Source organism: Myiozetetes cayanensis, unplaced genomic scaffold, assembly GCF_022539395.1.
Source record: "Myiozetetes cayanensis isolate MyiCay16 unplaced genomic scaffold, myiCay2020 scf36, whole genome shotgun sequence".
NCBI classification, from domain to species: domain Eukaryota; kingdom Metazoa; phylum Chordata; class Aves; order Passeriformes; family Tyrannidae; genus Myiozetetes; species Myiozetetes cayanensis.
The window spans coordinates 384,435-407,362 of NW_026087588.1; the positions used below are offsets into that span (position 1 = coordinate 384,435).

Consider the following 22,928-nt stretch of genomic DNA (forward strand, 5'->3'; position numbering starts at 1 on the left):
CCATAAGAAATTACACTTTTTGTTTAAAAAAGAAAAGGGGGAAAAAAAGTAGTCCCATCTAAGCAAAAGGCTGCACAGCAAAGCTGGAAGCTGGGACCCTGCACAAAGAATAAAACCCAGCACTTACACATCCAGACATTAAAGCACTGGAATTTTTTTAGCATGAGTTATACTTGTTAATAAATAAAGTGGAACGACATTAATACATCTACAGCATTATGTGATTTCTCTTGGTTTTATTGAATTGGGTGCAGGTTTGCAAGTGCAGCAGGACCTTGGGGCTGTGTTTAATTCCCTGTGGAGTCTCTGGGCTTGCCGTGGACTGTCTCTTCAGGGGACCAGCACTGCACGGGGTTGTGGAAGAGTTCACATGTGGATGTAGCAGCTGAGTTAGGAAAAAATCCTGAGTATTTATGTTCAGAAACTACACCAAAAGAATGAGACTGACTTTAGAGAGAGGAAATTTCCCTCAGAGCATCTGAATGTCAAACAGCAGAGGGAAGGGCAGCCCTTTGATCTTGAGAAATCTGTGTAATGCTCATTCAAGTGTAGTGCTTATCTGGCTTCATGTAGGAATTGCTTGGCACTTATAAGTTTAAAAACTTACTTATGCAGCCTTTGAAATCTTCCCCTTTTGGCAAACTTTGCTTGGTAAGTGGTGGATCTGTGAATGGTTTCTTCTGCTTTCAGTCTTTCTGTGTGACTCTTCCAGGCAGCATCAAATCTGATAGCAGTAGGGACTTCCCATGGGCTGGCACTGATATTTGGTAAGTTAAAAATAAAGTTTGGAGGTCTTTTGTGTTTTAATGACCTTAAAAAAATTGCAAACACAAGCAAAAAGACCTGGATTCCTTCTAAAGAATGTGCTTCGAAGTTTGTGCTAAATATGATTTTCTTTCAGCTAAGAAATAAAGCACAAGTAATATTTTAGTTGTCCTTATTCATATATTGCTTCTGCTTTGGTGGGGATTGGCACATTGATACTGACAAACAGCTCCTTCTCTGCTCCCATAAACACTGGGGTTTGTGCCTTTTATCTGTGCAGCACCAACTTCTTAACCATGTCAGAAATCTCAGCATCTTCTCTGCTTTTCTTACGAAGATGGATGAAATAATTCAGATCCAGAATTATGGGGGATGGGGTACAAGAGAGGGGTGGGAAAGGCTGTGACCGTGCAAGATTCACCTCCCTGGGTATCTAGACATTAAACTGTTTGATGCCATTTGCTTAATTCAGCATTGAAACATTTACAGGATGTGCCCAATCTGAATATAAGTAACTTCTTATCTGCTGCAGGTAACACAGGACCTTACTGAGTTTTTAGCACTAAATCTTTCTGGGTGTTGTTTTTTTTTTTTTTTGAAGACTGCTGTAGTGTGTGGAGCCCTCCAGGATCACTCCTGTGGAACACACTGTTGCTCTGATTTTGCTGTTGCTCTCTGTATGCAGACACAAGGAAGTCAGGAAGCTTTTAAATAAGAAGCTGTTCTCTGCAAGTGTCATAATAGATAATTTTTAGCATTTTACATTGCAGAAGGAACTCTAGGACTCTATAGAAGCATGCAAAGGGTCATTCTTATATTCTGGCTTGGGTTTCTTCTGCAATTTAAAGCAGCAGTTTGTCTGTAGGCTGATCAATATCTTTCATTTTTTTAGGAAAACGTGTTTCTTCAGATGTGTTAATTAGGGTGAGATTTACTACTGAGGGCTTGTAAACTGTGTGTGGGGTTTATACTTCACAATGGGAACACAAGAGCTTTTTTTGCCTCCAAAATGTAGGACCATTTTCTGGTTGAACAGAATTCTCTGAATAGTTGTGTCACGAGGAAATTTTGGGGTTTTTTTCATATATTTGACTTTAGCTCTTTTGTTTGTCTCTCCTAAGTCCACCTGTACTTTTGGCTTGTCTGCTCTGTCCTTTTTAAGGAAGACTTGGGAAACTTTCATTCTGATTCTTCGCAAGGTTCTGTTGGCTCTCGAGAAATTATCACAGTACATTTCTCAGTTTGTGCATCTGATCTTTTAAAAACATTTTTCAGTGGATTTGAATTGCATTAATGGCCTATTCTTTGACATACTCTCAAGTGTTGCAGAAGTGGTGGTAGGAAGGGATGTCTGGAGCACACAAATACTCTTTAGAGATTTTCTTTATCCATTTTTCTAGAAGGAAAGAGTTTTTACCCTACTCAAAAACCAACTCTTAAACACAACTCCCTGAAGTGTGTTATTTTTCATAAAGACTTGATGTTCCAGACAAAAAAATTTCTGTTTGGCTAAACTTTGTTCTGATTTGTGTGGTACCACTATTGATTTGTATTTTATTTTCTCTGTTGGTTGTAAAATTTAAGGTGAGTGTCCTGAATCTCGAGGTATGAGAGCATTAAAACTCAGTTTTGGGATGGTTACCCTTAGATGTGTTTTTAAATTTGTGGGGAGTTGATTTGCTGGCTGGTGGTAACTGGTTGAAAGCAGTTACCAATTATATTACTGTTACATTACCAGTTCTATTGCCTCTCAGATTTCTGGGGGTTTTTTTTGTTCTTCAATACAAAATAGAGTTCAAATTTATGAACTCACTTTTTAAACTGCTTGGATTTAGAGCACTCTCACAGCATCACTTCTTGAATAAATCAGAAGGTGAAATGTTAACCAAAGGAAACACTCAGCAAACTCTGAAGGCTGTCTGTCTTCGGAGATTGTCACAAATGTGCTATTTGTTACTTCACTCCTTTCTTTTATATTGATTTCTGGCTTTTTCTTTCCTCTTGTGGCCCTTTCTGTGTGGATGAACAGGAAAAGGTACAGTAACTGCCCCGTGCACGTGCCCTGCATGCCCAGCTCCTGTGCTCCCAGTTTGCATGTTGTCTGTGCCGGGGTTCCAGGTGCCAGCTCAGCACAAGGCAGTGCAGGAACAGTGGATAATGCTGCTGGCCACTCTGGGAACTGCTTGTGGGGTGCATGTGCATTGCACCCTCCCAAATCCCCCAGGCAGGAACAGGTAAAGCTGCTTGTTGTCCTGTGCTAGGGCAGCAGCTCCACAGGGAGTGTTTGTGAGGGAGTTGTTCTGGGGCAGGATGAAACCTCTTCCACGAGCTCACCTCCATCCAGAGCAGTTCTGGCTGTGATTATTTTGTGATATTTGAGCAATTCTGCAGGAAATCAATTCAAACCCAGGAAAATCAGGGCTTAACGGGAAGATCTTGATGGCAAGCTGGTGATCTGAGCAGGATAAGCTTCTGGAGTGCTCTGCTCATTCCCGTGGCCTGGGAAGTGACTTGCTTTGCATTCACAAACTTGGTTTGAGCCTGTGCTTGCAGAGCTGTGTCTAAGGGCCATTTCACCTTGACCTCAGACTGAAAGCAATATAGTTACTGCCAGAGGACTTTCAGATGAGGAATTACCTTTTGTAAATTGAAAAAATTAAAACTGTTTTTGGACAATTGATAGCCACTTTTGTTTCAAGCATTTGGGGAGAGCTTTTCATGTTTAATCCTAAATGTACCTTAATTCCAAACTGATAATGTAAGTCTGGAAAATCATCAGATCACCTTCTATAACCTTTTGTTTTTATCTGTTTTTGTTACTTTGCCAGCTGATTAATAGGAGCTCATCAATTCTCTGATCTTGTTTTGCTTTGGAAGCAATTTCATCCATATTATAGTTGTTTTATAAAAAAAATCGGATCTAATGGCTCCTCCCTGTGTGTCATCTTTTGACTGTCTGGAAACAGGAACAAGTACTGGTGGCATTGGTCATACAAATCACTTCATTTTGGGATGTTTGTTTGGAATTAACATTGGGGGTGAGGGGAAAAGAAAAGGGCTTTGGAAAGTTTCTGTGGGGATACATATAAAGATGTATAAAAAGCCTTTTCAGAGAAAGCTGTGGAAGATTCTCCTTTTTCATGCCTTAGAGGAAACAGGTCTTGACTCACTGACAGCCTGCAGTGGAATGTACAGGATGCCACTTACTTTCCATATGAAGAGATGCAGCTTTGCCCTTGTTTTCAGACATATTTTTATGGTTAGCAGGTGGTATTTTTCTAAATGGACTGTATTTCCAGACCTCTGGAACAGGATTTGGATCTTGACACCATTTGGAGAATATTTCTCTGGGAAATTTGTCTGTTGTCTGAACTTCCATGGAAATCTTCCATGATTTATCTTGTTCTGTGACTGGTTCTGATCTGTACTGTGAGGGGTCGTGGGGATGTCAAGGTGCTTTCTGGTAGTGTGGCCAAGGATGTTTTCTGCACTGAACAGTGCTTTAGGGTAATCTGTGGGTTCCGCTGCTCTTCTGGCTCATATTTGTTTCTCCCACTAATGCCTCTTCATCCAGGTAGAATTTGAGGTGACTCCACTGTGTGCTCAGCCCTCAGTCTGTCTTTGCTGCCTGATGGATCGATCATTTTGGGGAGGAAATGCAGGGTACAGGGATACATCCATGCTCTGTTTCACTCATCTCTAGCAGTGCTCCAGCCTGGAGTAACATTTCCTGTGCCTTGGGCAGACCTTCCAGGGGGTTTCTGGTGCTCAGCTCTGTTTCCCTGGATCCTTTCCTTTCCCTTCCCTGCTCTAGGTGAATCCTGCAAACAGTGGTACTGTGGTGTTTCTGATGTATTTCCAACAGTCCTCACAAAGCATCTTTCCTCATGGACCATTTTAACTGTTCCCCTTGGAGAGCAAGTTCCTTTTCCCTCCAGCTTCTCGCCCTTATTAATGAAACCAAGGAATAAAATGACAAAATAATAATAAAATTATGACATAGAGTTAAACCTGTGTTGGGGCTTTGCAGTTGATGTTCAAATACGGAGATACAAGGCTCAGAAGATAGAATTAATTTTCTGTCATCATCGATGCTTCAAAGCAGAGTATTAAAAGGAAAGCTAGATGCTGCTTTGATTTTTCCAGTAGTTTCTTCTTCATTATGTAATACCTCTGCATTTCTGTTTTCCCTGTGCCTGGTTTGTACTCTTAAAAATCATTTTTGTATTTCCCTGCAAGCCAGTGTCCCACTCTCTCTGTACTAACATGTGCTCTCATCTTGTGAACTCTTTTTTTAAGAACTTAATTGTTTAAGCCTGTGAGTCGTTAATGTACCCCAAGTGAATTGTACCTGTAAATAATTGCATGATGTTAATTTTAATTACTGCTCTTCCTTTAATGTCTTGCTGGTTGTTGTGCCCTAGATCAGAACCAGGCTCTGAGGCTGTGCCTGGGCAGCACCGCTGTGGGGGCCCAGTATGGGGCCATCTCTGCCCTCAGCATCAACAACGACTGTTCCAGGCTCCTGTGTGGCTTTGCCAAGGGACAGGTAATATTCCCAAGGGATGAGCTGGAGGCTCTCTGGAACTCCAGGCCGAGCACCCTCACTGTGTAGCTGTGTGTTGGTTGGTTTAGTGCTCAGAAGCACTGAAGTTACATGTGGTGTCATCTGCCCAGAGCCTTTTTGGCAGCCAATCCCTGCACCCAGGGAGCCGGCTCGGAGTGTTTGGGGCAGGTTTCTGGGGAGGAAGAGTTCAGTGAAAGGATTTAATTGTGGCATAATTCCTGCCCCTGATAAACTGAAATGTGCAGGGGCTCACCAAGACAACCTGCTCAGTCTTTCTGGGTCACTTTGGAAGGTCTGTGCTTGGTTTTTACTGTGGTGATGACTTGAAATTCTTGAAACTCGTATGCAACCCCAAAGTTCATTTCATGAAATAAAAGGAATTGTCGGCTTTTCATTTTTCATTTTGTTAAATTTCATTTCACTTCAAGAAATTTGATTTCATTTAATTTTGTGAAACTTCCTTTGATTTTATTTAATGAAGTGACTAATATCTTGTGTTTTATGACTGAGTAGCATAGCTTTGAAATGCAGGGGAAAAAGGAGTTTGAGTCTGTTGTAGTTTTCTGTTCTTCTTAGAACCAAAGGAGGGAAAGCAATTCCTGAACAGGAGTTCCAAGGCGAACTAAAGCAAAATGGATATACATTAACTTGGTAAAATTCAAAGGAATACAAAGAATTCTACTTTGTTATGCCTTTTAGATTAATTTCCTTTTACTTCTTTGGTTTTCCCCTTCTTTGTAGATCGAACACACCCTAGTGCCTGCTGTAGGGCTAAATGCCAGCCTGCTCCAGACCACATGGAAATAGAGATTCAATGCAGGACAGCAGCCAGGTTTAAATCATACTCAGATAAATAATTTTGGAGCAGCAGTTCTAGAAGTGTGGATAGGTGAAGTACAGAATCACACAAAGTACTGTTTCCCATAAAACACTTGATTCAGATTGTAATCTCGGCTTTTCTGGGCTAAGCACTCTTCAGTTATGCAGTGAGTGCCTTGGGACTTGCTGCTTCTTAGGTGAGATGTTGCTTGGATTGAATATCAGGCAGAAGCCAAGCTCCATCCTCCTGGCTGAGCTGCTACTCTGGGCAGGCACAGGAGCAGAGGAGGGACAAGGTTCATGGTAGCCATGGGCATGCTGGAGCTTTGTTGATGGGTGTTAGCGGAGATTTTTCACTGTTCAGTGATTCTGGGAGAGGGAAGTGCAGTGAGGCCCTTGGAACAGTGGTGTGTGGCAGCACGGTTGTCCTGCATTCTTTACTGGTGGTGTCAGACTGTGAGGTGAGTGAGATGGGGCAGGGAGGCAGCTGGCCAAAAGGACAGCTCAGAGTTGTGAAGATAACTCTAATGATGTCAACTATTAGCAGACAAGTAAAATGCTTGGAAATATAGGGGAGGAACAGATTTCAGGTTGCTTTCCCTTACTATGAAAACCCTACTAACCTGCGGTGATCATGGCTCTGTGGGAATTTATTGAGGTACTGTATAATGCTCGAGGTGGTGGAGAGAACCCCTGAGAGCACCTGGGTACTGAGCACAGTCTGCTTGCAGATCACCATGTGGGACCTGGCCAGTGGGAAGCTGCTTCGCTCGATAACAGATGCTCACCCACCAGGAACAGCCATTCTGCACATCAAGGTAAAAACACTGCAGGAACTCCTGGTATCCCATCATTGTTCATCGGATGGGTGACTTCCCTTGTGCAGTACTTGTACACTGACAGACAAGAGCAGAACCTAGGAGCTGTATGGCAGTGGTATGCAGAGATGAGAAAAAGAGCAGGAATTAAATTTAAAAATGAAACTGAGTATTTTGAGAGTTGATGGAATAGTATTGGCGGTGAGTTGTACTGCAACAAACAACAGTTGTTGTCTGTTGTAACTCCTCTCTGATGCCAAAATGTATGAAGAATTAGTTGCTGGAACACATTCCTCTAAAACTTGGAGTGTTTTGACCTGGATATATGACTTACCAATTTAAAACTTAAAAGAGTCTGAGGTGTAGAAAGTAGCTTCTGTCAGCAGTTTTTCAAATAGCTTGTTGGGAATGTTTGGGTTGAAAGAGAAATCATCTCTGGCTTCTTGTTCATCACAGTGTTATTGCCACACACAGAAAATCATACCTTGGTCTGTGACTGCAGCCCATTCAGCAGCTCTGGCCCCAGCCCACAGGCTCGAGGCTGTGAGCTGTTGTAGTGGTAGCACAGATTTTGATCAGCTGTAAGTCTGAGCTGCAGCAGAAAACAGTGGGTGCCAAAATCTATCAACAGGGCTTGCTGAGGCGTGAAGGAGAAACACAGACCCTGCGTCTCTTGCTCACCATGAAAAAGACAGTAATTGTCTCAACTGGGGACATTAAAGGTGTCTTTCTGTAGGTGCAATGCTTGTACTTCTGTGTGCTGTTCACACTGCCATAGCATGTATTTTTATGTCCATTTTTTGGTAGTTTGTTTCTTAGGGCCGCTTTTAATCTCCTCACCTGCTCAGTTTACAGATGACCCGACACTTGCGATTTGCAACGACAGCGGAGGCTCCGTGTTTGAACTGTCCTTCAAGTAAGGCAACAACTCTCAAGTACCCATAGAAAGTTCAATAAACCAATTCTGGCCCATAGTCTCTAAAACCTAAGCAGAAAAAATCCCCATTGGAACCAATAAAGCTGCTGTGTGAATACTGAAGGTGCAGTCTAGGGCTGCAGTGTAGTTTCCCAGCTGAAGCAAGGTGCTGTCTGGCATTGCAATAGGTGAGTAATAGCCTTAGTTGTGGAGGGGTCAGTGGATTGTCCAGGATCTTGGCATTCCTTGGGGGCTCTTGGTAGCTCTCATGGAAGTACTGCCTCTTGGTTTTCCTTGGCTCAGTAGTGAGAGCTGCCCTGCAGTAACCACTTCTTGGCCTCTTCAAGAGGAGAAGGGACAAGGAGGAAGAATTGACAACCAAAGGAGTCTGATTGTGTCCAGCAGCTTCCAAAATGTTACTGTTAGATAAGATCTTAAGGAGTTCTTGTGTGTATCCGAGCAGCTTTGGGGGAACGCTCCCAGTGATGTGTTACAAGTGATCCCTGGCACTGTGCAAGGGACTTCCTAAACTGAATACTTATGAAGGATCACAGTTGAGATGTCATGAGATTGTTGGGCTGATCTCTTCTTGATAACTGGCCCCTGAGCTGAACTCTTGTTTGCAGGAGGGTTATGGGAGTGAGGACCTGTGAATCTCGGTGTCTCTTCAGTGGCTCCAAGGGGGAAGTTTGCTGTATTGAGCCTTTACATGCAAAAGCTGACCTGAGAGACCATCCTATCACCCACTACTCACTGCTGGCCATGGCCTCCCTCACAAAGGTAACGTGCTACTGGCAGAAGTCACAGAGGAGAAGTTCTCTACTCTATCCTCAGACATTTCATTTTGTCTTGTTTTCCTTGAAGATACTGGTTATTGGCCTAAAGCCATCTCTGAAGGTGTGGATGACCTTTCCCTATGGTCGGGTGAGTAATGAAGCCACACAGGTGCTTTTTGGGTTATGGCTACAAACAGTGTCTGGAGTGCAGGAGATGGGATGAGACACAAACCAGGTGTTTGGTGTCACTCCCTTGTCAGCGCTCTGCCAACTGCACTGTGGGGTTGTGGTGATAACCGATGGTCTGATGTGTGCAGGTTGTGGGCAGAGAGGGGCTGAGAAGGTTGCTTCCAGCTGTACCTCTGGGAAGATGCTGAATTTCCCAGATAAGTAGGAAGGAGCCCCTCAGCTGCTTGTCTTCCCTGCTGCAACCTGGTGCACCCACAGTGGGATGTTCATCTGACTGAGGGTACAGTCACCTTGGACTGGGGCTGATGTTTTACAGAGGAACCATACAACAGACCCCTTAATGAAAGGGACCAAAACTGGGTGGAATTAGAGGACTAGTCAGGCTTCTAAACTCTTGATTATTCACCTTCACTACTTGCTGGTATAGTTCCTCTTGGAAAGGCAGTGGGGGGCAGGTGAGGGGTATGTTAGGGTGGGAGAATGGAGACAAGGCTGCAGGCAAGCTGCAGCTCTTGGTAGTGCATCTGTCCCTGTGAGATTGGATGTACACTGAGCACAGAGGACACTGGGGGGTTGTGACTGGGTGTCCACTAAACGTGGGGCTGCACCAGAGGGCACGAGCTGCTGCTCAGCTACCACCAGGCCAGGAATGGAATTTGCTTTGCAGCCCCTGTGTGTGCGTGGTGAAGTCAGTGAGAAGCAGCTGATGGGCCCCATGTGTCCTGGATCCGAGGGTGTGCCTGGCCTGCCCTAAACACTTGCTGTGCTTGTTGTGTGACAGATGGACCCCTCAAGTGTCCCTCTCCTGGCCTGGCACTTTGTGGCTGTGCAGAGCTCTGTGAACCCCATGCTGGCCTTCTGTCGAGGAGACGTCGTGCATTTCCTGCTGGTGAGCCTGGGGTGTTCTGTGCTGCCTCTCAGACAGTCCTGTCTCCCTGACATGTTCAGCTGACAGAGCCTGTGTCTCAGTGACAGGGTGATCTCTGGGCATGGCTGCAGCTTGGCAAAACCAGCCTGGTGCTCACTGCTCCTCAGCAAGCAGTGGTGCCCTTCCCTGAGGACGTGGAGGTGTGAGATTTGTCTGTTCCAGAAGTACTGATTTGCAGCTGATTTCTGCTTGAGTATGCATTGTTTTCAGGAGGGCACATGAATTTGAGATACCATTCTATTTTTTGATTTAAAACTTGAGTCTGGAAAAAAATGGTATAAACCACTAAGAAAAGAACTTTCAGGTTCTGTTGGTGTGTGACTTTAGAGCATGCTGCTCATCCTGGTTAGGTCTGCAGCAGTCACACATGCAGATGTGGTTCTTCAAGATGGTTTCATGCCTGCTTTCAGTATGAGAGCAGTACCTACCCTTCAGAAAATCTGACATTTTGACTTTGGAGTGCTAAGTTTGTTTCCCAACTCTGCCATCATCTTGGACCTTAAGCTTTGCTCAAGCACAGGGACATTGTACTGTCTGGATTGATCCTCTTTCTCCTCTACCTTCTCTCCTGGTAAAACTGGGCAGAAAGAAAAGGATGTGTTTAAGCTTGTCTTGCTGAGATGGTTCTCTGGGGGGAGCTCCAGACTCCTGGAGTCGTTTGGGGAACTGAGACTGAAGGAAGTCTTGGAGTCTGAGTCAGCTTTGATTTCTCTTTCAGGTCAAGAGAGATGATACAGGTGCAATACATGTCACTAAGCAGAGGCAGCTTCATCTGCACTATGATCTCATCAACTTTACTGTGAGTCTCAATACTATAGAATGGTTAATTTTTTTGAACTGGTTTTCTTGTAAATATATTTCAATAGCCCAGAGTGCTGTGCTTTTGGCTGTGTTTATCCAGTGCTAACTAACTGAAAATGCCCTCAAACCTGGGACTCTGTGGAAAACCAGCAAGTAGTAGCTAAAGGATAAAAAATCAGTAGCATGGAGGCAACAATACTGCCTTTTTTTGGGAAGGAGGGGTAGCTTTGTTGAGGGAATGTTTTCAAGACCAGAGGGTATCTGGCAGAAAAGATTTTTACTCTGTATTCAAACTAAAAAAAGTGCAAACTTCTGTGTAATTGGCTGAGTAACATTCCAGTGTTTCTATACATAAGTGCTTCATACAGCACCATAATTGATGCTTTCAACAACAAAAACTATTCAGCTCTAAACATTTACAGAATACAGTGAGCAAAATGTGAAAGGCCAAAATACCGCATCAGTATGGACGTCCACATCAGCTGGAATGTGAAGTTTGTAAAAATACATTTGTCTGTTTAAAAAAATATAAATTAAAAATTGTAAAAGCAGTGAAAAAAGGTGTTTTTATTTTGCAAGGTTTTGAACACAAAAGTAGGAGCTGCGGAATATGAGGGACAGGCTGTGAGTTAAACTCAGTTGTACTATATCTCTTTTTACTGCCTTTTGTTGCTATATTTACCTGAGAGATTTGGGAGCAGGTGGTGTAATCATCTTGGTTTTGAAACCTTTGGATAAAAAGTGTGCTGGAGCATAAAGTGCAACATGAACTTTGGTGGATTTACCATTTGTCTACAGTTGTTTCTGTGAAGATTCCATGTGATTTTTCTCCAGAGGGAGCCCCCCATCTTTCCCTTCAGAGTTCTGTGTGTGTGCAGTGACTGTGGGTAGTAACAAACCCTCCTAGAATTCCCTGTGCTGATACTCAGGGATGTGGCCAGAGCCTGGTTCCTTGGTCTCTGTGTTTGCACTGCTGAAATGTGGGACTTGCTCTTGCAGTGGATCAACTCCCGCACTGCGGTGCTGCTGGACAGTGTGGAGAAGCTGCACGTCATAGACCGGCAGACCCAGGAGGAGCTGGAGACCATCGAGATCCCAGAGGTGCAGCTGGTCTACAACAGCAGCCACTTCAAATCCCTGGCCACAGGGGGCAACGTCAGCGAGGCCCTGGTAGGCACCAGGGACCTACTGGGGCAGCAGCTGTGTCAGGGACACCCCAAGTGGGAGCCTGCAGGCAAAAAGCCCTTTTGGAGCACCTCAGAAGTCAGGCCTGGTGGTGATGGGGGCAGCTAACACACAGCTCATGGTTCCTTTTGTGCACTGAGGTCTTTGGGAGCTGCTCTTCAAGCCTTGGAATGCTCTGTGCAGGACGAAAGCTGATGTGCTTTATTTTGTAAGGGATTTTTTACTTACTATTCCCCAAAGACTGGAGCACTGGTTACTGGCAGTCAGACTTGTGTTGGAGCAACTCTCACTTCGACAGTCGCCTTCTCATCTGTGTGCCCTTACACATTTGCTCTTGAGGGAGATTTGGGAAGTAGCAGATGGCAAGGAAAGAGCCCCCATAACTTTTTTGGCACCTGAGCCCTACTTAGTCATGGTTTTGGGTAGCCAGAGCTCAGCAGCAGTTTAAGCTGAGTTCCCAAGCAGGAAGGAGTGACAGCAGAGCTCTCTGACTTACCACTGTCCAGCAATCTGTGGTGTTCTCTCCCCGTCCTCATTTTGATTACAAAAGGGTCTTTAAAGTGCTCTGTTTCTTGGGAAATTTTACAAAAACAAAAGGCAGGTTTACTTGCATGTGGTTTTTCTCCCTGTAGGCACTGGTGGGAGAGAAGGCTTGTTACCAATCTATCAGCAGCTGTGGTGGCCAGATCTTTTACCTTGGAACTAAGGTAAGTGGGGGGAGTTTTTAAATACAAGTGCAGGCCATTCACTGTTGATGGCAGCTCTTCTTCCAGAGAAGGACAGCTTTTCTTCTGTGGAAATGTGTACTGGGCTCTTTGTGCCCTTATGTTGCAGAATTGAAGAAATGTGCAAAAATTTGGTTTTAGCCAAGATATGGGCTAAGTAAGACTTGGTCATAGTTTCACAGTATCCTGAGTTGGGCTGCTTCAGAGTAGACTCAGCATTACTTTACTAACATCTCCTTTGGCCTAAGCTTCAAAATCTCTGCTATGAATGTGTTGGGGAATAAGCAGCAGGGGAAACTGGGCTGCAATTTATACAGCTTGAGGGTTGCTTTACTTAGCTCCTCTGTACCAGTGTGTGTGGTGGGTCTGTGGGGTACCACAGGCTGCAGGAGCAACTGAAAGTTAATGACTATTTTAATTTCTTTTTTCTTTCCTAGTCTGTTCACGTCATGACATTGAGAAGCTGGAGAGAGGTATGTGGAGAGGGAAACTGGACAGCTTAGGAGGTTGGAATAGTTTAAGTATAGGTCAAGAGGAGGAAGAGAGCATTTTGTTGAGCATGTTCTGGTCTTGCATGACCTTGCAGGTTGGATGGAGCCCCTGCTGTCCCAGACCAGGCACTGTGCCTTGACAGGTGTCAGCTCCTGTTAATGAGACAGAGATAGTGCAGTACCTGACTCAGGGTTCAGCCCTTGTGTCTGCCACATGAGCATCCAGGAGCTGAAGGAAGTCTGGTTCCCTGTATTTTGTCTCCACCTGCTGCAGGAGCTGCAGCATAAAATCCATCAAAGGCTACCGAGAAATTCATAGGATTTTAGATCCTTGTTGATTGAAGCTTTTCTTTGGAACATCATTTCTCTTGGGGCTCAAACCATATCAGTTTCTCCACTGAAGTTTTTCGTGATCTGTTCATGTCTGTCTGTTCCTGTGTAGTACTTTTCACTTGAATTAAAGACCAGTTTTCCTTACTGGATCACCACTCTGCAGTATGTTTATCCAGCGTATGCCTACTCTCTCTCAGACTTAGTTTTGCAAGGCTGAGCAGAACTCTTTCTCCTGTAAGATCACCACTCCTTTCTTTCTCCTGTAAGATCACCACTCCTTTCTTTCTCCTGTAAGATCACCACTCCTTTCTTTCTCCTGTAAGATCACCACTCCTTTCTTTCTCCTGTAAGATCACCACTCCTTTCTTTATCCCTGGTCCCTGTTCTATGCACCTATTCTATTCTGTGGAATATGAACAGCTTGGTTGAGCTTTTAGTTCAGCAAGTCACTTCCCTCTGCTGATTTTGTATCCAGCCATTCACTGCTGACTTTGGTTTAGTAAACTGTGATGACAAGCCTTTCCTTGACCCATGATTTCAGGGACAGATTTTCCTAGGAATCAAAAATCAATCAAGATTTATGATTCCTGAGCCAACCCCTTTCTAAGTTCCTGTGCTGAGCTGCAGTTGTGCCTCTGTCATAGGGGACGTAGGCCTTGTAATGGAGTATGTGGTGATCAGGGGGAAGGTCACAGTTCTTGCTGCAGGACAGCATGCTGGGCTGAGACTTGGAATCTCTCTTCTCCCAGACAATACTTTAACACTTTGACCTGACCTACCAAGGCTGGTGGTGCTCGACCTTGGGTGCTAATAATTCCTTAAGGCAGAAAATCCTTGTGATGTACCTCAGTCCTGCTGACTGTGAGCTCAGGAGAAGAGAAAGGGTGGGCTGAGGACAACTGTGTGCTGAGAGCAGGGCAGAGGGGTTTGTTGGGCTTGTGATGAGGCAAGGATGAGGCATGGAAGATTCCTGTTCTCTGTGTATCAGAGTCACTAATGCTGTGGGTCCCCATCTATCAAACCTCTGACCTAACATGTAACCCACAGGGGTTACTGGGGCCTGACATCTCTTAGGTTTTTTGAACTGTTCAGCAGAAAATGTACATTTGAGAGCATCTCTTTGAGGTCCTGGCCTTTACTGTAGCATGGTGAGAGCTTCTGAGGTGTCTTGTCCCCTTGCTGTCAGGGACTGACCCACTACTGGGAAGTGCTGATCTTACATGGGAGGAGAGGATCATCTTTTCTGTAGGACTGAGGTCCAGTGTCCCTTGTTATTTCAGAGAGTTGACCACCTTCTGAAACAAGAGCGTCTCACAGATGCCCTGGCTTTAGCTTGGTCCTTCTGTGAAGGTAAAGCAAAGGCTGTAGTAGGTAAGTTTGGGTGGGTTGGTTGGTTGGTTTTTAACTGAAACCTCTAGGGAAGGTTTTAAACCTGGGCATGTACAGAAATCACTTTTTCAGGGGAATAAGAAAAAAAAAAAGGCAGAGAATTGAACTGAAGAAGAAAGTAGGATGTGCTGCTTTGGGTTTGGCAGAAGCAACAGATCAGTTTGGTTTTTTGAGTTGCAGTCCCTTTAACAGTTTGCTGATTTCAAACGAGCATGTGTTGTGACTCCCATCTGCTGTCACTTTACCATGAAGGAGGTGGATCCAGGAGGTGAATCTCCAGCCTGGAGGTCATGCCTGAGCTGTGGGTAGCTTTCAGTGTGATTTTCTGTTGGCTCTTCCAAGTAGGTACTTCCATTCCGGTCTCCTCTGACTATACAATGACTGAAAGAACTGCTGAGGTTTTACCCTGTCTTTCCTCCAAAGGAGGATGCTTTGTGAGCACTTAGCTTGTTATAAGAAATGTGTTAATTATGCCACTTAAATGATGTGACTTGTACTGGACACATTATTTTACAGCAAATAACTTTTGATGGTTTTGACAGGCGAGCTGCAAGTCCTCAGGATAAGATCCTGCTGTGAAATTGCTGGTGTATGAAGCTGTGTTGTGTTTTAATGCACGGATATAACACAATTAACAGATAAGAATTCTTTGAATAATGAAAAACTGTCTTTTTGAGTTGACATTTACATTGTTTTCCCCTTTTAGTGCACTTCATTCATCTGCTTTGAATCAAGAACTCCTCCAGCAATTTACCCTCATGTGCAGTCTTTGACAGCCCTCCATTAGTTGTCCTCCTAGTGTTAAACAGCACTCAGAGCTGCTCTTGCCATTCCTGTGCTGAAACAGTCTTTAAATTTGGGAGAATAAGCCTTTTGGAAGAAGAGTGGGCCAAAAGTAGAACACAAAATTGTGTGTTTACATATCCTGACCTCACAATCTCAAGGGCAGTGGTGCTGGCATCTGAACTGGGGAGTTGTTGTATTTCTGCAGGTAGCTTAGATCAGAAAAGCTTCATTTTCCACACCCCTCCCTCATTTTTTCCAGGCCTGACTGGGGACACGACCAAGAGGAAGGCAGTCATTGCAGACAGGGTGAGTCATTGAGCTCTTCCAACTGCATGTTCATGTGTGCTGGTGTGTGCTGACTGTGTTCCCATGAGGAATAGCTGCTGTCCTCCAGAACTAACTCTGGAATGTGTCCATGTGCCTCTCTTGCTAAGATTGTGAGCAGGATTTTAGAAAAAACTTGGAAATACCATTTAGGTAAAGGTGGGGATAAAATCTGCAACATTAGGTGAAAAAACCAAACCAAAAGGTGACACTGTCATCCAGGCCTGGAGATCTCTGGTCCTCTCACAGCGAAGAGGAACCTTTTGTGCAGGAAACTCCAGAGTTTCCTGACGACCGTCAGTATGTGATGTGCTGACTCTCAGGGTGGAAACTTTGCTCCATGTTTGTGTGGCCTTGGAGTAAACTCTTCAACTGATCCAGTTCAGTTGTTACAGGAATCTTTTTCTGGGAAGGACGTGTTTAAAATATACACTTATTGCTGTACTTTGTTCTGGTGTATTTTATTTGGAGGTAACTGGCTTTTGCTGTTTAAGATACTGTAAAATAAGCTTTGGATAAAAACATGGCTCAGGTGAGCCTTGTGCTTTAGGATGTGTTCAACAGCCTGAAAACTCCTTAGTGTAGGGTCTGAATTAATGTTTTGTTTTGTGTAATTCAGATGGTTGAAATCCTTCTCCATTATGCTGATCGGACTTTGAAGAAATGTCCTGACCAAGGGAAAATCCAGGTTATGGAGCAACACTTTCAGGTATGGTGCTCCAGAGAACTCTTTATGAATCTTTTGGGTTTGTTTTTTTTTAATCAGACTTTGTTTTACTCCAAACATGACTTGTCTGGTTTTGAGAAATCTCGCTGTGGTTCAGCTGATCTCTCACCTCTTGTGTGCACTCACAAAACCAGGACGTGGGCATGGCTGGGTGCCCTCTGTCCTCTGCACAAGTGTCACCAGGGGCTTTTTCCGTATGGAAAACCTGTAACTGTGCCAGCTACCAGCCAGTCCAGATAGCTCTTTGTTTGTGCTGTGTGCTGGGCAGGATGTGCTGCTCAGGATTCCTGTCAGCCCCTCTGTTTCTGTGTCCCTCCCGCAGGACGTGGTGCCCGTCATTGTCGATTACTGTCTCCTGCTGCAGCGCATGTAAGTCCCAGGGCCCACCACCAACCCTCCCTGTAGCCCCCCAGTGCTGTCCCCATGACATCACATGGAGGAGAGGAGTCCCATCACTTCATATCATGTCACATCACAGTGTAGAGGAATGCTTAAAAGCTGGTACTAAAGTCAGGGGACTCAGTACTCAGAGTAGCTCTTAAATTTTCACTGATATGTTAAGGAAGAAAAGTAGCTTCAAACCAAGAGCCTGCCGTGATAGATTTTCCTGTCATCATCATCATCCCTTCCCTTCTAACAACACTTTTTTTGCTGCAACATCCACAGCTGATTTATCCTGTAGCTTGTTGCAGTTCAGGACTTGAACAGGGCATTCAGTTCCTGAGCCTGGGAAAATATGGAGGAAATGGAGTTTAATTTGGAGCCCTCAGAATGTAGATAAGTAATGAGATTTTAATAAGATTATTTGATAACTAAACTCTTCTTTCCTCCTAGGGATCTATTATTTAACCAGATATATGATAAGATGAGTGAGAATTCTGTAGCCAAAGGCATCTTTCTGGAGTGCTTGGAGCCATATATCTTAAGTGACAAGCTGATGGGAATGACAGCTCAGGTGATGAAAGACTTGCTGCTTCACTTCCAAGATAAGAACAGGTTGGAAAACTTGGAAGCCTGCATTGTGCATATGGATATCACTAGCTTAGACATCCAGCAGGTGAGTGGTTGTGCTGCACACTGTATTGAGTTCCTCTGAATAAATCAACATCTTGTGCTTTTAAGCACAGCATAACACGTGGGAAACAAGGTGTCACCTTTCCACAGACAAGACTTAGGTAGTCCAAACTGTTTGTGCTTTTTGGTCCCTGATTTGTAACAGAGCTCAGCCCTGTGCCCCTGGGATCAAATTCAGTGCCTCAGAGGCACAAAACACTGGCTTTTGTCAGCTTGGTGCCTGCCAGCCTGCTTTGCTCTAGCACAACGAAGTTACTGGAGCAAGGAGGTGTTCCTGCTCAGTAGTCCTGTTTTCCAGTGACATGACTTTCCATTTCAAGGATGAAACTCCTTGGGAACTTAATATTTTGATTCACTAGCCCAACAAGGAGGCAAACTACTGCAGTCAAGGGTTTTGAAGAACTGATTTTTAATTTATTTGTTCTTTAACCTCATATGAATGTTAGAATCTCAACAGTTCAATTCCATGCTTGCTGCATGAGCAATAAACTGGACACTCCCTTTGGGGATTTGGGGTCCCTGCAGAGGCTAGTTCTGCAAGTGGAAGGTCTCATTTTGCTTTGAGTGGTACTGTTGGATAATGGAAATGGAGAATGAGGAAGCTGTGAGCTGAGAGCAGCTGTGTATCTGCACTGTGCTTTGCTCTGCAGGTCGTTCTCCTGTGCTGGGAGAACCGTCTGTATGATGCCATGATCTACGTGTACAACAGTGGGATGAACGACTTCATCAGCCCCATGGAGGTAGGAGAGCTGCTGGGTGCAGGGAGGTGTTGTTGGGGGGTACAGCACACATTTCTGCTGAGAAACTGCAGCTCAAACCCAAAATTTTATCCTCTCATTCCATGTGTTCTGTGTTCTTGCCCTCTTTCATTTCAAGGGCAGTCCTGTGTTTCACTGTGGAAGCACTGCTGGTGTTTTCTCAGTAGTGCTGAAACAAAGAGCTGGGGCCATTTGAATGTGAAAATCTTCAATGCCCGGTTTTTAGCAGCTGTGATCTCATTTGATTTTTCTCAGGAGAGAAACTCTTACTTGTTCATGATTTGAAAAAGAACTTCTGGAAACCAAGCACTAGTTGTATGAGCACAAAAAACTCTTCTGCTTTCTAGAACTAAGTGCTTAGAAAATTCCTCATTCTACACGCCCAAAGTAAAGGCTCTGATGATGCTGCTGGGTGGGCTGAAAGTTTGCACAATCTCTGGTGGCAGGAGATGCAGGAACAGGAGATAGAGTGGTGGGTTAAACTCGTACTGTTACTTCTGGGACTGCTGAACGTTGCTTTTTCTTAGCGTGGTCTGTGCTGAGGGTTAGATCTGATTGAGTGAGGGCTGTTTTTTCATAACATCAGCTGGGAAAAGCATCCTTTTGCCATGTCTTGGAGTTCTCTGTGCCTTTTTAATTAAAAGACATGGTGATAGAGAGTTTCTGTGGGAAGACACCCGTTGATCTCTGCTTTAAAACCACACAGGTTCTTTGCTTTGAGCTTTCACAGCTGCTTGAGCACTGCCTTTTTTCTTGTTACAGAAACTCTTCAAAGTCATTTCTCCTCCACTGAATGCTGGGAAGTCTCTCACAGGTACAGAAATCTTTTCCTTTGAGGGTGTCTATTTTTTATTTGATGTTTTGATGTTTTGAATATTCCTAGTCACTTCCAACAGAGAGGCAAAAAGGGAATGCATACGTAGTATAAGGATCTTGGAGAACAGAAGAGTCTTCTGGTACTATTTACTGTGTGTAAAGCTGTTCAGCTTTCTGTGGGATAAACTCTGTGTGCAGATGAGATGTTTTGCCAGCAGCTGGGAGAAGACTTGCATCTATCTTGTCTTGTGAAGAAAAGGTGACAAATAATTTTTGTTTTGTAGATGAGCAGGTAATAATGGGCAACAAGCTGCTTGTGTATATAAGGTAAGGCCATTCTGGGAGCGGGTGAGGTGTTGCCTGGTGGTGGCACCAGATTTTAAACTTGCTAAATTCTTCTGCTGTATTGCAGAATCTTATAGGGAGGGTGTGTAAAACAGCAGAGGGTCCTCACTGCAGCTGACTGCAGTTTGCAATGCCTTCTTGTTGCACGTGGTGTGAGGAGATTGGCAGCATCAAGTTGGAGACAAAGCTCAGGTTACTGCTGATATGCCAGCCCCATGTTTTTATCTTCAGAACTGGGTCAGAGGCAGTTTAGTCCTGGGTGTGACATGGTGCTCCTGGAGCAAGGCCTGAGCAGCTGTGTTTAGGCGCTGCTGCCCTGCCTGCTGGGATGGCTGTGCTCAGTTGCTTCTTGCTGTGTTGCCTGTCATTTGCAGGAGCTCACTCCTAAAATTCAAAAGTAAAGACCTCTGTGAAAAATCCTGACTTTCCCCAGTACTTTTCTGCTGTGGAATGACACCTCAGATGCAAATTAATGCAGTGTGTTGGCTCAGTGTGTATTAACAGCAGGTGCTGCCTGCAGTGCTTGCTTTCATGATCTACAAAATAAATGGGTTTGCCCTGTTTTAAGATCAACCTGGAAACTAACTCAGAAAATAAAAAAGCAGTTCTCCTCAATCTGTTTAATGTCAGGACATATTAAAATGACTTTCCCCTCCTTTTTTGTAGCTGCTGCTTGGCAGGCCGTGCATATCCACTGGGAGATATTCCTGAAGATCTGGTACCTCTGGTGAAAAATCAGGTAAGAAACCTTTAGGAAGGCAGCTTTCCCATATGAGATTTATACAAGAAGCTGCATATGTCTTATTTCATGGGTTTTTGAGGCAAAACTATTATCAGTCTAATATCTGCATCCTTGTGATATGAGTGTATCCTACTGTAAATACCAAATTAGTTTTTAAAGAATGAAACCAAACAGTTGTTGCAGACTGAACATTTAAAATTAATATTCTTCTTTCAACTGCAAATTGGGGTGTGGGAACGTAGAGTTCTTGGTGATTGGGTTTATCTTATTCTTAACCACAAATTTACCAGTAATTTGTAGCTTTTCTTCCTAAACTTGACTATGACATGTCAAATATGGGAGAATCTTCCCTGTTTTCAAATGCACATGACACGGGATTGACAGTGGGTGGAAATGTCTCTACTAAGTAGCTCTCGGTTGTAGGTTTCTCTGAGGCTTTTGACTCCTTTGGGGTCATCCCTGACAGTTTCTTGAAAGAGAGGATGCTCCCAATCATCCCTTTGTGCAACCTTTTCCAGAGTTTCTGTCCACTTTTACCACAAAAGTTTTTTGGGGTTTCTATGGTTTCCCTTCAGTTTCAGGGTTTCAGTAAGAGGAAGCACTTTGTGTTTTGCACTTTCTCTTTGCTGTATTTTTTAGCTGTGGGGCAGGTTGGTGTTTTTGTGTTTGGTTTGGGGTTTTTTCCCCTAATCCAGAGCTGGTGGCTCTGGGTTGCTGCAAGCCCTTTCCTCAGCGGCTGGGCAAACTCCCCTGTCCTTTGCTGTTTCCCTCTCCCAAGGCTGTCAGGTTGTCCTCTGGCTCAGGCTCTGAGGGAAGCAGAGCCCAGGCAGCAGCAGCAGCAGCTCTGGGAGGAGCCCTCAGCCCCTCCTCTCTGTGACCCCTGAGAGCTGGGCTGCGGTAACACCTTTCTGTCTGGTGGGTTGGGCTTGTTTTCCTGAAGCATTCCCAGCTGGCAGGTGGATATCAGGATGAAGGAAACCAACAGGGAAGGTGTGGGTCTCAAAGTCAAGCTGCTAATTCCTGCTGGCTTCGCTGCCACTGTGGTGACAGGGAAAATAGCTCGGGATAGGAGTAAATGAGGGAAGGTGGGGTTTGCTGAGGGTGGCTGGGAGAGCACATTGCCTGTCAGGTGTCCATGGGATCCCACTGTGTATCTCACACGTATTCCCAAGTGCCAGCCTGGAGCAGTCTGCTCCCTCCCTGCTGGCAGCCAGCTCTGTGTGAGGCTGTTCAGGCACCCAGAGCTGTTGCTGCCCTGTTGGTTCTCCGGGAGGGTCTGGGCACCTCTGGCAGTGGCTCAGTAAAGGGAGTTTCCTTTCATTTTGGAAGACATCCTCGAATGTCAGGAACTGCAAAGTCAGTGGAGGAGACAGAGAATTGAATAGCACCTCAGAGTCAGCCTTTGCAGTGCCAAAAGCTTTGTGCCTCAAAGTGAGGGGGCAGAGTGACTGGCTCTTCCCAAGGGAACTGCTGACAAGGAGAGCTGTGCCCTGGATAAGGAGGAGTTGCACAGCTTCTCAGGAAAGCTGCCAGGAAGGGGAGGGAGTTTTCTAATTTCACACGCTTACATCTGCAAGTATAAATAAGCCTTAATTTTTGTTTGATCTTGAATTTTGATTGATCTTAAATTGGTTGGTGAGTCTGAGGAGGGGGAATTTTTTTTCCTGCTGACAAACAGCAAAAAACATCACTCCAGTAGGAACCCTGATGGGCTCCTGAGGGCCTTTAAAACTCCAGTGCAAGGCAGGTAACAGTGCTGCTTTCCCATGCACTTGTGCTACCGGTGCGTGAAATCCATAGGGAACATGTGTTGGAATTCTCCTGGCAGGTGTTTGAGTTCCTCATCCGCCTGCACTCGGCTGAGGGGTCGGTGGATGAGGAGGTGTATCCCTACGTTCGGACCCTGCTGCACTTCGACACGCGGGAATTCCTCAACGTCCTGGCTCTGGTAAGAGACCTCTGATCCCGAGGGGAAAATGCAGTGCCAGCTCTTCCATCACGTGGCTGCACCACCTGTGGGATTCCTGTTAGTGACTTCGTGCCTTGCTAAACCATTACCTCCTGGCTTGGTGCGTGTTCTAGAAGATGCTCTGTCAGGGAGGATTGTAATAGTCTTTTATGTCCTTAAATATCAATTGATGAACAGGACATTACACAGTGAAGGCTCTGGTAGCAGAGACCATCTTTAAAGCACAGTTAAAACAAGAATAATGGGTTTGTAAAGAGTGTTCTAGGACCTACTTCTCCTACACAGAGATCTGTTTTTCTTTCCAGATTTCTTGAGTTTCCTCTGTCTATTTGGACCTGTTACTTTTACCTGAATATGCAAACACCATTTTGGTAGTTACAAAAGACCAAAGTGTGCCTTGGAACCTGCTGCTTAGGGATATGCAGAGGAAGGACTTCATAGCTTTGTCAGCTTTGTGATGTGGCTGCTTAGTGCTTGCTGGTGTTCCAAGAGCATTTTGCTCAAGGTGTCAGTGTTTTGCCTCCTGCAGACTTTTGAAGACTTTAAGAATGACAAGCAAGCTGTGGAATATCAACAGAGAATTGTGGACATTCTTCTGAAGGTGAGTGTGCCTGAAGATGAACCTCTGTGTTTGCATCTGGCTGACTGTACAGCACTGTGCAGTAAAACCTGTGAGCTGGGTGAG

At 44.7% G+C, this 22,928-nt stretch overlaps 1 protein-coding gene across 5 annotated transcripts in view; it reads left to right on the forward strand.

Annotated features, from left to right (window-relative positions):
* The window catches only part of VPS8 (VPS8 subunit of CORVET complex), a 65,753-nt gene that overhangs the window by 5,291 nt on the left and 37,534 nt on the right, over positions 1-22,928 (forward strand). For 4 of the 5 annotated variants that reach the window (XR_007630334.1, XR_007630335.1, XM_050328058.1 and 1 more), the window contains exons 6-27: positions 713-767; positions 5,190-5,314; positions 6,883-6,969; positions 7,818-7,885; positions 8,512-8,665; positions 8,750-8,809; positions 9,632-9,739; positions 10,497-10,577; positions 11,579-11,749; positions 12,397-12,471; positions 12,927-12,962; positions 14,594-14,684; positions 15,748-15,794; positions 16,432-16,521; positions 16,862-16,908; positions 17,374-17,596; positions 18,264-18,353; positions 19,134-19,185; positions 19,472-19,514; positions 20,199-20,271; positions 22,103-22,222; positions 22,773-22,844. Coding sequence is in view for 3 of the 5 variants with exons in the window: in XM_050328058.1 (XP_050184015.1) it covers positions 713-767; positions 5,190-5,314; positions 6,883-6,969; positions 7,818-7,885; positions 8,512-8,665; positions 8,750-8,809; positions 9,632-9,739; positions 10,497-10,577; positions 11,579-11,749; positions 12,397-12,471; positions 12,927-12,962; positions 14,594-14,684; positions 15,748-15,794; positions 16,432-16,521; positions 16,862-16,908; positions 17,374-17,596; positions 18,264-18,353; positions 19,134-19,185; positions 19,472-19,514; positions 20,199-20,271; positions 22,103-22,222; positions 22,773-22,844 (1,968 nt within the window). In the remaining 2 variants the exon portion in view is untranslated. The remainder of the gene's footprint in view (positions 1-712; positions 768-5,189; positions 5,315-6,882; positions 6,970-7,817; positions 7,886-8,511; positions 8,666-8,749; positions 8,810-9,631; positions 9,740-10,496; positions 10,578-11,578; positions 11,750-12,396; positions 12,472-12,926; positions 12,963-14,593; positions 14,685-15,747; positions 15,795-16,431; positions 16,522-16,861; positions 16,909-17,373; positions 17,597-18,263; positions 18,354-19,133; positions 19,186-19,471; positions 19,515-20,198; positions 20,272-22,102; positions 22,223-22,772; positions 22,845-22,928) is intronic. The other variant, XM_050328059.1, reaches the window with a different exon arrangement.